Source organism: Arachis ipaensis, chromosome B08, assembly GCF_000816755.2.
Source record: "Arachis ipaensis cultivar K30076 chromosome B08, Araip1.1, whole genome shotgun sequence".
NCBI classification, from domain to species: Eukaryota; Viridiplantae; Streptophyta; class Magnoliopsida; order Fabales; family Fabaceae; genus Arachis; species Arachis ipaensis.
In genome coordinates, this window is record NC_029792.2 from 95,442,365 (window position 1) to 95,454,487 (window position 12,123).

The window sequence follows — 12,123 nt, forward strand, 5'->3', positions numbered from 1 at the left end:
TTCAAAATGGTCAAAATGGGAGCTGGATGGTGTAGATTTTATTTCCTTTCTCGTATACCAATCAAAACACTGTTTATAATATAATATTGGAGGCCATTTAAACAGTGTTTATATGCATTTCTGTGTATAGTTGAATCAACTTGCTTATATTCTCTCTCTCTCTCTCTCTCTCTCTCTCTCTCTCTCTCTCTCTCTCACACACACACACACACAAATATTCAAAATAATAAGAAGCTCTTTTTAATTTTTCTGCTTTCAAAATGGGAGCTGGATGGTGTAGATTTTATTTCCTTTCTCGTATACCAATCAAAACACTGTTTATAATATAATATTGGAGGCCATTTAAACAGTGTTTATATGCATTTCTGTGTATAGTTGAATCAACTTCAAGAGTTTGCTTATATGTTTATGTTATTGCCTTTGATCTAGTATTGCTTAATTTGAAATGGTGCAGGTATGAGTTCTAAGGTTAACCAGATGCATTCTCTACTTCAGTTCATGAATATAAAATACCCCCTAAAGGTCTTCTAAGATTGCATTCATATTTTTATTTTGATACTTTTATGTAATTAGATAATATTAAAATATTGAAATTGTTGTTTTATTTTACTTTTTAAAGAAAAACAGTAATAGTTATGTAGAACAATACCATATGGAATTATGTTTGGAACTATTGACATTGAGAATTTTCTTTTATATATAGAGTTATGTCTTATATTGAGAAATTGTGTTATAAAAGATTTCATTTTTAAATTTTGATATTAAAAAATAAATTTTAAATTTGAGGATATGTAAATGAGATGAGATTAATGAATGATTTGAAATTAAAAATAAATAAATAATTACAAAGTTTGTGGAGATTTGAAAATCTCACAAAATAGTTAATTTGTGTTAAATTAAAAAATCAATTTGTGGGGGTTTTAAACTGCCACAAGAGTGATTTAAAACTGTCACAAAAGTTCAATATAAAATCCCCTACTAAACACACATAAAACCCCCCACTGAATAGATTGTGGAGGTTTTTAAAAACCTCCACAAAAGACCTCGTGGCACCTCAATTTTGGGGGTTTTAGAAACCCCCACAAACCATTTGGTAAGGATTATAAACCTCCATAAATAAGAGAAATAACTGCCACAAATAAACAAAAATGTTGTAGTGTGAAAAAGTGACATGTGACACATTTTGGTTATAAAATTAGAGATATATAATAGATAATAGATAATAGATATATTGAACTTAATTTGATCTTCAACGAGGAAATAATTTCCACTTCTAGTTGGAGAGTCATTATATATACACTACAAGAAACACCATTAAAATCGACGGCCAAATCGACGGTTAGGCCGTCGATAATATTAAAAATCGACGGCAAAATCAACGCTGGATGTGGTCGCTATTAAGCTTGTCGATTTTTCAAAATTCTAATAAAATCGATGGCTTACCAGGCCGTCGATAATAATACATTAAAATCGACAATATTCTCGTCTATAATATGAGTATGAGAACTTTACTCGCTTAATAAAATTGACAGTTTTGCCGTCGATATTATTATACAAAATCGACACCGTTTCCATCGATATTTGATTCAATAAAATTGACAAAAGAGCCATCGATTTAATTATTAAAATACCAACAAGTTTGTTGTCTATATTTTGTTTTCTTTTGTCTATTTTAAATTTAAAAAGCGACAACTTTACCGTCGATTTTAATAGCTACATTTTTTTAATTATTTTTTCTGTTTGAAAAATAGTAAACAACTAATGCAAATAAAATTTTAAATATCAAAATAAAATATACAAAATATTAGATAACAAGACAAATAAACTTTTAAATATAATTTATACTAAATATTAGATAATGAGTTTACAAACTTATCAAAATAATAAATAATCCTATAACATAAAGACTCAAGACAAGATAAATAACTAAAATCGAATTTATATTCGTTTAAATTACAATCCAATAATAATACAAAATATTCAAAGCAAAGTAAAGAAGAATTTGTCAGAGTCAGACATGAATTCATTCAAAACAGGGAAGGCAGCAACCTGGTCACCTTGATTGTCATCATCCTTAGATAACCATTTAAAACTTGCTTTACTATCATCTGTTGGTGATAATATAATGTATAAGGGATTTGTCATTCGGTTTCAATAACCATTGTGTTAATAAATGATTTTATTTCACTTCCTCAAACATTCGAGTTCAGTGTGAATCATGGCTTACATATCTCCTCCTTTGCATTAACTTAAGACAATAGATACAAAACAACCCTGCAAGGAAGAATATGAAGTAGCTCTTCCATAACATCTTCCAATGTTATTATCCCAATAACTTCTTCATGAACATTAAGAGCTTCCACATTCTCAAATGATACATTTGCTTTGCTTTCATGTTGTGATCTTGCACGCAATGCATCCGAGTCACCCTCTAGCTTCATGGCATTCTTTAATGTTGCACTATAATATTCTGTTTTTTGTGAGGTCAAATTTGATGCATCAGTTGAGATACTAGTATAATCTACCATTTCAAAGGTGCGAAGTCCTGCAGAGTCCATAGTTAAATGGCCTAAAATGTCAAGAAAACATTGAACTCCTAATGATTTTTTGAATGTGAATTAATTCGAATCATACCATGTGAATAAGTTGCAGCATCTTTGATGTTCACTTCACCCTTGATGACAACAGCCATATGGCTTTGACCCTTTTGAAATTGAATCAGGATCTCATATAGTGGCCAAGTTTCACCTACTCTATTAGCCATTGTGGAACAACGTTAATTTTTCAATGTACCAATTTTGTCAATAAAAACATGTATTGACATTGTGGCCAAGTTTCACCTACTCTGTTAGCCACTTAGTGATAGACATGTACTGAAGGACATACATGTTGAGTTTGGAGTTAATGTCAAGAGAAAATGTTTCACTTATTGGTGCTATGGCATCTTTAGCAGTCTTCAATGTTAAGTCTAATGCTCCAGCAATTATTGTAGCTTCATGAAGTGACAACTCTCCCCCTTTACCTGCCTAATAATGAATGAAAATAAACCTTAGCATGTGACTGTAAAAGTATGATAAAGTTTCTCAATAAAAAAAAGCTAACCTTATTGGAATGTAAATGAACCAAATCCTTGAGCTCTTCTCTTCCTAGAAGTGCACTATGTCCCTTGCCAAAAAGCCAATCCAACACCTAAAGAACAGGGCTAAATTTATCTAAAATGTCATGTTTTCAAAATATAGGAGTATCGAATCAAGTGTCATATATTAAGTGACACATTATCTTCGAAATGTTGCTAATATCGGTTGCTAATGAAATCGTAATTTTTTTTATATCCTAATTTTAATGCCATGTAATTTAGTATTATTTACTAATAGAAGAAAATGATATACAATGATTTATTAAGTGAGTCAACTATGGTAACTTAATATTTAAGCAATAAAAGGACTATACCTTGCTAATTGGATATGCAATGGGGAAGAAAATCAACAGAAGTACTTTCACAAAGGGAGTCATGGTTGCCACAACACTCAAACCATATCTAGAGCACAATGCTTGAGGGATAATCTAAGATCAAATTTGTAACATGAGAAATTAAACAAAGTACAAAAATATATGTACATAACTATCAATCTATATACAAATGTTCCCATAAAAGGTATAGAAATTTTACCTCAGCAATGATACCTAAAAGGGTAGCTGATATGATTACTGCAAGCCACTCTGGGAACATTTTCTCCATAAAAAGAGAAACCCCCTTGTATAACACAAATTTTGTTTAGATTAATCATACCAAAATTGACATGAGGAACATGCCTTGTTCACATAAATGATAAAATCAAATGTTGTATAAAGTAGTTGAAAATTTTAGAAATGATCTATGTGAACATACCTCCAATGCCAATGATTTAACTATGAGGAGGAAGCTTAAATGTAAATGCTCATTCTTAATAATTGGCATAATCTTTGCTGCAAATAATATAAAAAAAGGTTTTCAATACTTAACAAAATAGAGGGACAAATGGTTCCAAGTTCAGTGTTTGTTTCTTCTCCAAAATTTCTCCTTTAATTATAGCCTCTACTATTTTTTTCTTTTATTATTAATATTTGGTTAGATATTTTCACAAACTTTAGATTATTAGCGAGCAACTAATATTGTATATGTGTATATAAAAAAGTAGAAACTTGGATAAATTAAATGTCTCTTAAAACAAAAATGGTGTATCAATTTTAAAGAGTACAAAAAAAAATAATGTCATGCATATCACATTGTACAAAAGTTCGCTGCTTTATGTCTTTAATCTGAAGGCAATTCCCTTGAAAGCTTGATCTGTTTGACAGAATTCATGTAAATATGGAGGTTGAGTAGAATGGCAAAACATGAAATGAGGATCAAATAAGTACTTTGGAACATGCAAACATTTGGGTAAGCTCCCAACAAAGAAGTTATATGAAAAATCTGCAACTTTTAATTGAGACATACGACACAAGCCATTTACATTCATATTTGAGGCATACCTAAAGAAAATTATAAGAACTATAAGAGACAGACTCACCAGAAACAAATTTTGAAGGTGTAGCTTGTATCTCAAAATTTAATAGTAAACCAGATAAATTTTCACAGCTGCAATAATTTTCAAAATAACTCAAATCCAAAGTTCACTTATGCCTCCCTGTTTATGAATTCCTGACCAAACAATAGCAACTCAAAAGTTCAAAACACTTGGCTTAGCAAGAGTGTCCATTATTCTTTTGCCATATATATGATAGTTGTTGAAGTTCTCTCTTTGGATCCTCTTGCTTTGTCCCAAACTCTCCTCTACATGGCATATAAAATAAATAGCAATAATTAAGCAGAGTAAACTCAAGTTAATTTTTATTCTCGTAAGTCATAACACAGCAAAACATTTTTTATATTCAATGCAAATTTAGTTCTTTAAAGCTAGCTAGCTCCTTCCTTGTGCTGCCATTACCTACCTACCTTCAGCATTTTATTTTTTAATCACTACTAGAAAATTAGTTATTACAGACAGATATTTCCGACGGATTTTATCCCATGGAAATACAGACGGAATTTCAGAGAGATTTTTTGTCGGAAAACCAAAAAAATGAATTAGCATAAATTACAGACAGAAAAAAGAATCCGTCGATAATTCCGTCGAAAAAAATTAATTTTTTTTCGTGGAAAATGGTTACAGATGGAAAATCCATCTGTAATTAAGAGGACAAAACGCTGCGTTTTATTAAATTATTACAGACAAAAAAATCCATCTGTAATTTAAAATTTTCCATCGGAAATATTGAGTTAACCCTAACTCACATCCTATCCTCTCGATGCACTCACACTCCACACTCTCTGTCATAGAAGCTTCTTCATATCCTCTCAGATACTATCCTCTCAGAGCTTCTTCCTCTCTCTGTCCATGCTCTCTACATCATAGGAGCTTCTTTCACCGCCGCCGCTCTTTCCATCGCTCCGTCCACGATCTCATCACTGACAGCAACGGCCATTCGCTGGTCATCTTCATCCACCGGTTCAGGTATGGTTTTGCATGGCTTTCAATTTTTGAATTCTTCTCATTTGAAATCATAGTTCCTGTGCTGTTCAGGTATGGCTTCAGGAATCGAAACCATTACACACTAAACAAACCAACTAACCCTAGCAACAACATTATCAATCTTACTCTCACGTTGTAAACTTGTCTGTCTCTTCGAATCCTAGCTTTTCTTTCAAAACGGCTTATGTATTTATTTATTTATTCACTCCCTGTTTCAATTTAATTTTGAATGATTTTTGTCTTCAGGAAGTGCAGCGATTAGAATCTTCTCTGGTTAGATTTTCAAGCAGTGAAACTGTTACTGCAGGTTAGATTCTTCTTTTCAGGGCTATGCATTGTAACTGTTTGTGATTATATCTTGCTTATAGAGGGGTTAACATTGCAATGCTCATGGCTTGTTTTTTTTTATTTTTCTCTAATAATAACTCATGGCATTGTTGCATTGTATGTCTATTAATTTGTTTTCATTTTTATTTCACAGAATTCTGCGGTGAAGAATGCCATTCCATACTATAGTACCAGGAAAAAACCATCTACTTTGAAAAATGAGAGAGAAAACATGAAAGATCAACTGGACCTTCGTTATAGTAGCAAAAATCAGAGTGAGGTACGTTTTGAATACTTACTTCATTCTATTCTATATCCTAGTCCAATATTACAAAGTATAGTTCATAATTTTAATTTTGCTGCCCATATCAAGTGGTTGCATTTTCACTGAAATAATGCTTTTCTGATCTTTTGTTTCATATCTCCTTTCTCTTAATAGGTGGAAGTGGAAACTGAACCTGAAATTCTTGATGAAAGTATTAATGCTGTAGAAATAGATCCAGTATCAAAGATTCAGTCATCACTTGATATTTCTCTTGCAAAAGCTACAAAAACGAACAACATACATGAAGGTCAACTTAATAGGTTAGAGGAACAGTTTGTGCTTTGGGCATGAAGTTTGTCAATAAATACTAGGAGCCTTGAGTTGATAAGCTGTGATTAATTATCACCTTTCTATGTTGTTTCCAATAGAAAAATTGATTGGAAAAGAATTTTTTTAGTGCCTTATAAGAATTGAATTTGGATAGTTTTTCACATGAACTAATTTCGGGTGCCATAAGTATATTATAATAACTATGGTTAATAGGTTAATACTATATTATATATAATCTACTTCCTTCTGTTTATGAACTTGCAGATCCCAAGGCCACGCAAATGGTTCAATAAAATCAATAAGAGAAGGAGAACTCATGACGAAAGGAAAATTTGAACGTATAAAATCAATGCTAGAGGCAGAGTTAAGTGATATTCAGGAGCAGTACTTCCACATGAGCCTTAAATATGCTGAGGTAGAAGCCGAGCATGAAGAACTTGTGATGAAACTCAAAGAGGTTAGAAACATAAAAGGCTGGCTCTCATAACACACCCAATTTTTTCCCTTTGTTTGAGGCCACCAATCTCAGATACATTGTTTCATGAATTTGAAGCTGTCACATAGTTTTCAATATACAAAATAGGATGTATCTTCTGCAATGAACCATTGGCTTAAAAGTATATAATAAACACTATAGGAGTCATTGTAAATATAAAAAATTTTGAAGGTAGAATATCATTCAGCAAATAATATTGTTTGTCTTGGAATTTTTCATGTACATTATATATATTTTTTATATCTATAGGTCTCTTCCATAACCTTAGAAAAGAGGTGAATGGCTTGAGAATTGATTTGGAAATGAGAATTGCACAGTTAGAGAGTGAGAAGAGTTCCTTACTTCAAAAAGAGGTGAATGGCTTGAGAATTATTTTTCACTTTGAAAACTTAGGAGCATCGAATTTTATGAACTAGTTGTTAAGATAATTCATTTCCTGTATTGTTTTCACTTTTCAGGTTGGATTGATGGAAGAAACCAAGCTGTTGCTGAGTGAAAAAGAAATTTTGAGCCTTAAAGTGGTACAAATTGCTCCATCAATTTTGTCATTTTCTGCTCTTATTTTTTTAATGGAAGTTGGCTGAAGGTCTAATTCTGACATACCTTTTTTTATAGGAGAATTTACTGGAAAAAATTAATCTTCTTGAGAGTGATTTGAGTTCCTTTGTTGAGAACGAGGTAACAGCAAGATTATTCTCCCATATGTTATTGCATTGAAATTAGCATTGCTAATGACTTGGGCTTTCTTATGTTAAATTAGTTTTTTAAATTATCTTAGCATCGTCAGTAGGTTGCTGATCTTTATATGCTAATGAATGACATCTATGAGCATTAATTTTGTGTCGGGAAATGAAATTAGTATTAAAATATAATGAACTTAATGATTAGCAATGTTGAGTATCTTTCATTGGCATTCTTTGGTTTCAGTTATTTCTAGTGTTCTCATCATGTGTCCTTTTTTCTAGTTTTCTAGGCACTTGCAGCATTAGTACTTAAGACTGGTGTTACCATTCAGCAACGTGCAGAGAGACTCTTCTTCACAAAGGTAATTTGTACTCCTTTATGAAGTAGAAGGATACACTTCCAGTGGCTTTTATATTCAAATCATGTATGCTTCATCTCCAAATTTGGTTGATGCTTTTGCTCCTGGAATTTTTATTAAATTTGTTTTGCATTCTAATAAACTATGTCTGTACAATTTTGGTTGACTAACTGACATAACAAATTGTCAATCCTCCATTTTAAATAATATTTGCAATAATATAATTATATAGAAGAGTCAATCAGTTGCTGTTAAGGGAATGGATTCACAGCTTTAATTTTTGTCAAACACTAAACAAAGCAATGATTTTTTTGGAAGAATTTAAAAAATTGTAATAGTAATGGGATAAGATTTATTTATTTGTTTATTTTCTGAAATAAATGGTTTTTGGATTTAGATTGAAGATGGTTTGAAAGGGTAAAAATAATAAAATGGTTTTTTGAATTTAGATTGAAGATGAAGATGTTTGATGGAAGCAAGAATGAAGTGACTTGCATTGAATTTGGTTTCTATATTGGGTTTGTTACTTTGTTTCCACCTACCATTGCTGATATATAGCTAAGTGAACTTTGGTACATGTCATGAAATCTATTATGATCAGTTTCACATAAATTAAACTCCAGAGGACACCTTAATATTTATCCCTTGTATGATTAGCTTGCAGGTACAAATAATCACTAATATTTTTCTAGTGCTTAAATTAACCTTGGTGTAAACATAGATATATATCATAGAAGATTATATAGACACAGTTATACATACATGTAAAAAATCTCTTTGACATATATAGCATTATTTAATTTTCTTATTTTTCAGAACTATATGTAATATAAAAGGTTATATCCATTATGAAGCATTTAAGCTTATCATCAAATTCTAAAGATAAAAAGTGGTCTCAGATGTCTTAATAACATAAAAGTTTGATGGTGAGTATGAAGGTGAGCTGTAACAGGTTAATGTAGCATAGTCCAGAAAGTTGTGAGGAAAGCTGGGATGATGAAGAAAAAGCAGTAGCAGCAGAAAGAGCAAGTGAAGTGAATTTTACAGATGAGATAAGTGGAATTAACACAGGACCTCCTTCACCAACTTCATCTAATGAATCCTTTGTTACAAGTTAATTATTAGAGCAGCGAAAATTGTTCAAATGAGTTAGGAAATTGAATAGGAGTTGCTTGCAGCATAGGTCTTTTAATTTACTAGTATGAGAAAAATTATTTAGAGCCCTTTGGATACCCATTAATGACTTTTAATTTACTCAATAAACTTTGTTGATGTATGGTTGTTATTTATTATTATAGTTGATGTATCAATACACATTGTTTATATTTTGAATTATATTGACTTGTTTGTTTATAATATTTTCTTCTAGTTTGATAATATGATGAATTTGTTTATTTTTTGAAATATTATAAATATTCGAATACAAATTAGATAAAAATTTGTATTTATTAAATTTATATTTATTTTGTATGAAAATAAATTTATTTTGCAATGGAAAAATAAAAAAAATATTTTACTTTACTGACGGATTTACAGACAGATTTTCTGTCTGTATTTAGAGTTTGGAATGGTTTCCCAAGGTTCCAATTACTGACAAAAAATCTGTCTGTAATTATAGACAGAAAATCCGTCGGAAAGTTCGTCGGCTTCGGAAAATGAATGGAGAATTTACAGAGGAAAAATCCATCGGTAACTGGTAAAAATCCGTCGGTAATTTTTCGATGTAAAAAAATCCATCGGTAAATAATTTCCGACGAGGCTTTTACAGAGGGACAAAATCCGTCAGTAATTCCGTCGGTAACCAAAAATCCATCTGTAATATAGACCAAATCTGTCTGTAAATCTGTTTGTATTAAGCCATTTTCTAGATGTGAATATTTACCTACTTACCTTAAGTTAGTTGAAAGTATTGTGAACAAATTAAACAAAATCATGAAAAATGAGGAAGCTTGACATACTTGCGCAGAAGTTCTTTCTCTCTAGAAGCTTTTAATTGCCGAAATTGTTCTGATTTTTGTTTCTAGATTCCACATTAACAACAGCAAAATAAACAACAAGATGGTAAATCCAGAGCATAAATTCACCAAAACAAATATCAAATTAAATAGGAACCCTACCAAACCACAGTGACCAGCAAAAAAATGAAAATTCAATAGGTAAATCGAGTCTCCAAATCAAGAAGAATTGATTATGCTAACTAGGTTTCAGTAATAATGATGTGATTGTTATTCACAAAACAAATTCAGAATTTCATGATGAAAATGGTAGATACAAAAATTGAAAAAATAAATATAATAATCAGAGAGAGACAGAGAAGAACTTACAAGGAGCTGGCGACAGGCTCATAGCGACGGTGACCGGCAAAGATGTTGCAACAACGAATATGTGGAAGAAGAATAACTTACATGCAGATTCACAAATCACAATGTGATAGAGTGATAGAGAGAGAGCACGAGAGAGAGGAACTTACATGAAGAGGATGGCACGGCGGCAGGCTCGGCGCGGCGGCAGGCTAGCTCTGGTGGCTCTCTGCCTCTCTCCGTGACCGTGACTCCATGTCTGACCTCTATTTTCGGGCATTAGAGAAGAAGAAGTGGCCTCACTGAGATTTTGAGGTTAATTTTTGGGGTTAAGTAGTGTATGTTCTGAATCTATGAAGATTTTGGATTAATTTTGGAAAAATTGATCGATAATGTGAACGCGAGAAGTAAACACAGGTATGATTTTTTGTTGGATAAAAATCGACGGTGTTTTTATCGATTTTAATTAAAATAAAAATCAACACTTCAACTGTCTATTTTATATAATAAATTTACACCATCCATTCAGTTTCAGAAAGAAATCTCAATCATCTAAATTTATCGACGGTAAAAGCTGTCGACATTATAGTTAATAAAATAGATAGCCAATCCGTCAATTTTAAAAAACAAATTTTACCCATCATTTCGTCGATAATGTAACGATAAAATTAAAGTGTTAAAAAATTGCCAAAATAATAGACGACATAGTCGTCGATTTTAATATTTTATTGTTAATATTTTTTTTTTATTTTATCGACGACAAGCCGTCAAAAATTGTCGACGGAAAATCTGGCCGTCGATTTTTGGCGTCGATAATTAGACAATTTCTTGTAGTGTATACTAATCTTGAACATAATCGTTGTCTTTGAATGTGGATAACCTCCATGTTTAACTTCATATCGAAGTGCAACAGCTTTCCATACGTAGTACAATTGTTCCTCTGTTGTTGCTATTTTATGCAATCTTAGTATGCTAATTGGTGGTTCTTTATTCCTTCCTATTTATAGACTTATAATGTTTATAATAACAAATCAATTATAATATAAAAAATATCAATTATATTTAACATCACAAAAATTAAAATCTAAATCTTGACTCAGCACTACTTTCGTTGTTTGTGTCGGAACAGAAATCAAATTTAGCCTAAATATTTCCTTAGATATATATAGCTAAGGTCCCTAACTAGTCTGCTTCTGTTTCTTTGTTTGGTTTCTTTTTCATACCAAAAATAAAGAAAAAAAGGATCAAATTAAAATAAGAATGCATGAAAGTTTATTGCCTGCTTATCCCATGGCTGATTTTCTTGGAGACTATTACATTTAAAGGAGAAAGGGGGAAGGTGTGTGTGGGGACAAAAGAAGCTTCTGTGCTTTATATAACTTTGTTAGAGAGCTACTCAATAAGGGAATTATTGTTTACAAGACCCGAAGCTTTATTAATTAGTGAATGAGATAGAAAATAAAAACAGAAACACAAAGTAGTGCTTGAAATTGAACCCTAATGATTTTCATGTGCATGGAAGAACGTGCATCGCTTGACTAGTACTACTACGTTAAGAAACAAAACACTGCCATTATGTCAGCTAATTATATATATAAGATAAGATCTGTTTCCTAAATCTAAACGCGTTGATCTGGCCTGGTATCAACATTAGAATAATAGAAGGATTAATTTACTAGATAAATCATTTATCTATATCTATTATTAGGTTTTGCTAAAAATACTAGTTAAAAAACTTATAGAGGATACATTTTAATTTAACAATTGTATGATCTTAATGTGAATTCTTCTTTTAATTTAACATTTTG

At 31.3% G+C, this 12,123-nt stretch overlaps 2 protein-coding genes and 1 pseudogene across 22 annotated transcripts in view; 2 read left to right on the top strand and 1 right to left on the bottom strand.

Moving 5' to 3' along the window:
• Positions 1 to 725, top strand: part of LOC107613839 (nicotinamide adenine dinucleotide transporter 1, chloroplastic-like) — a 15,914-nt gene extending 15,189 nt beyond the window's left edge. For 15 of the 17 annotated variants that reach the window (XR_001614192.2, XR_002352698.1, XR_001614193.2 and 12 more), the window contains one exon: positions 455 to 725. Coding sequence is in view for 13 of the 17 variants with exons in the window: in XM_021109580.1 (XP_020965239.1) it covers positions 455 to 460 (6 nt within the window). In the remaining 4 variants the exon portion in view is untranslated. The remainder of the gene's footprint in view (positions 1 to 454) is intronic. The other 2 variants (XR_002352697.1, XM_021109581.1) reach the window with 2 other exon arrangements.
• On the bottom strand, positions 1,969 to 5,508 carry LOC107611215 (annotated as a pseudogene).
• LOC110265974 lies at positions 5,308 to 9,291 on the top strand. 5 transcript variants are annotated; one of them, XM_021109571.1, is made up of 10 exons: positions 5,308 to 5,537; positions 5,607 to 5,698; positions 5,802 to 5,862; positions 6,037 to 6,162; positions 6,322 to 6,467; positions 6,742 to 6,934; positions 7,432 to 7,494; positions 7,589 to 7,651; positions 7,939 to 8,018; positions 8,465 to 9,285. In XM_021109571.1, exons 4-9 carry the CDS (start codon positions 6,115 to 6,117, stop codon positions 7,960 to 7,962), a joined length of 537 nt encoding a protein of 178 aa, XP_020965230.1. In that variant the 5' UTR covers positions 5,308 to 5,537; positions 5,607 to 5,698; positions 5,802 to 5,862; positions 6,037 to 6,114; the 3' UTR covers positions 7,963 to 8,018; positions 8,465 to 9,285. The 5 variants fall into 5 exon arrangements, with proteins under 5 accessions (XP_020965230.1, XP_020965232.1, XP_020965233.1 ...); XM_021109573.1 differs by lacking the exon at positions 5,607 to 5,698 and having other exon boundaries at positions 8,954 to 9,291; XM_021109574.1 differs by lacking the exon at positions 5,607 to 5,698 and having other exon boundaries at positions 8,968 to 9,291.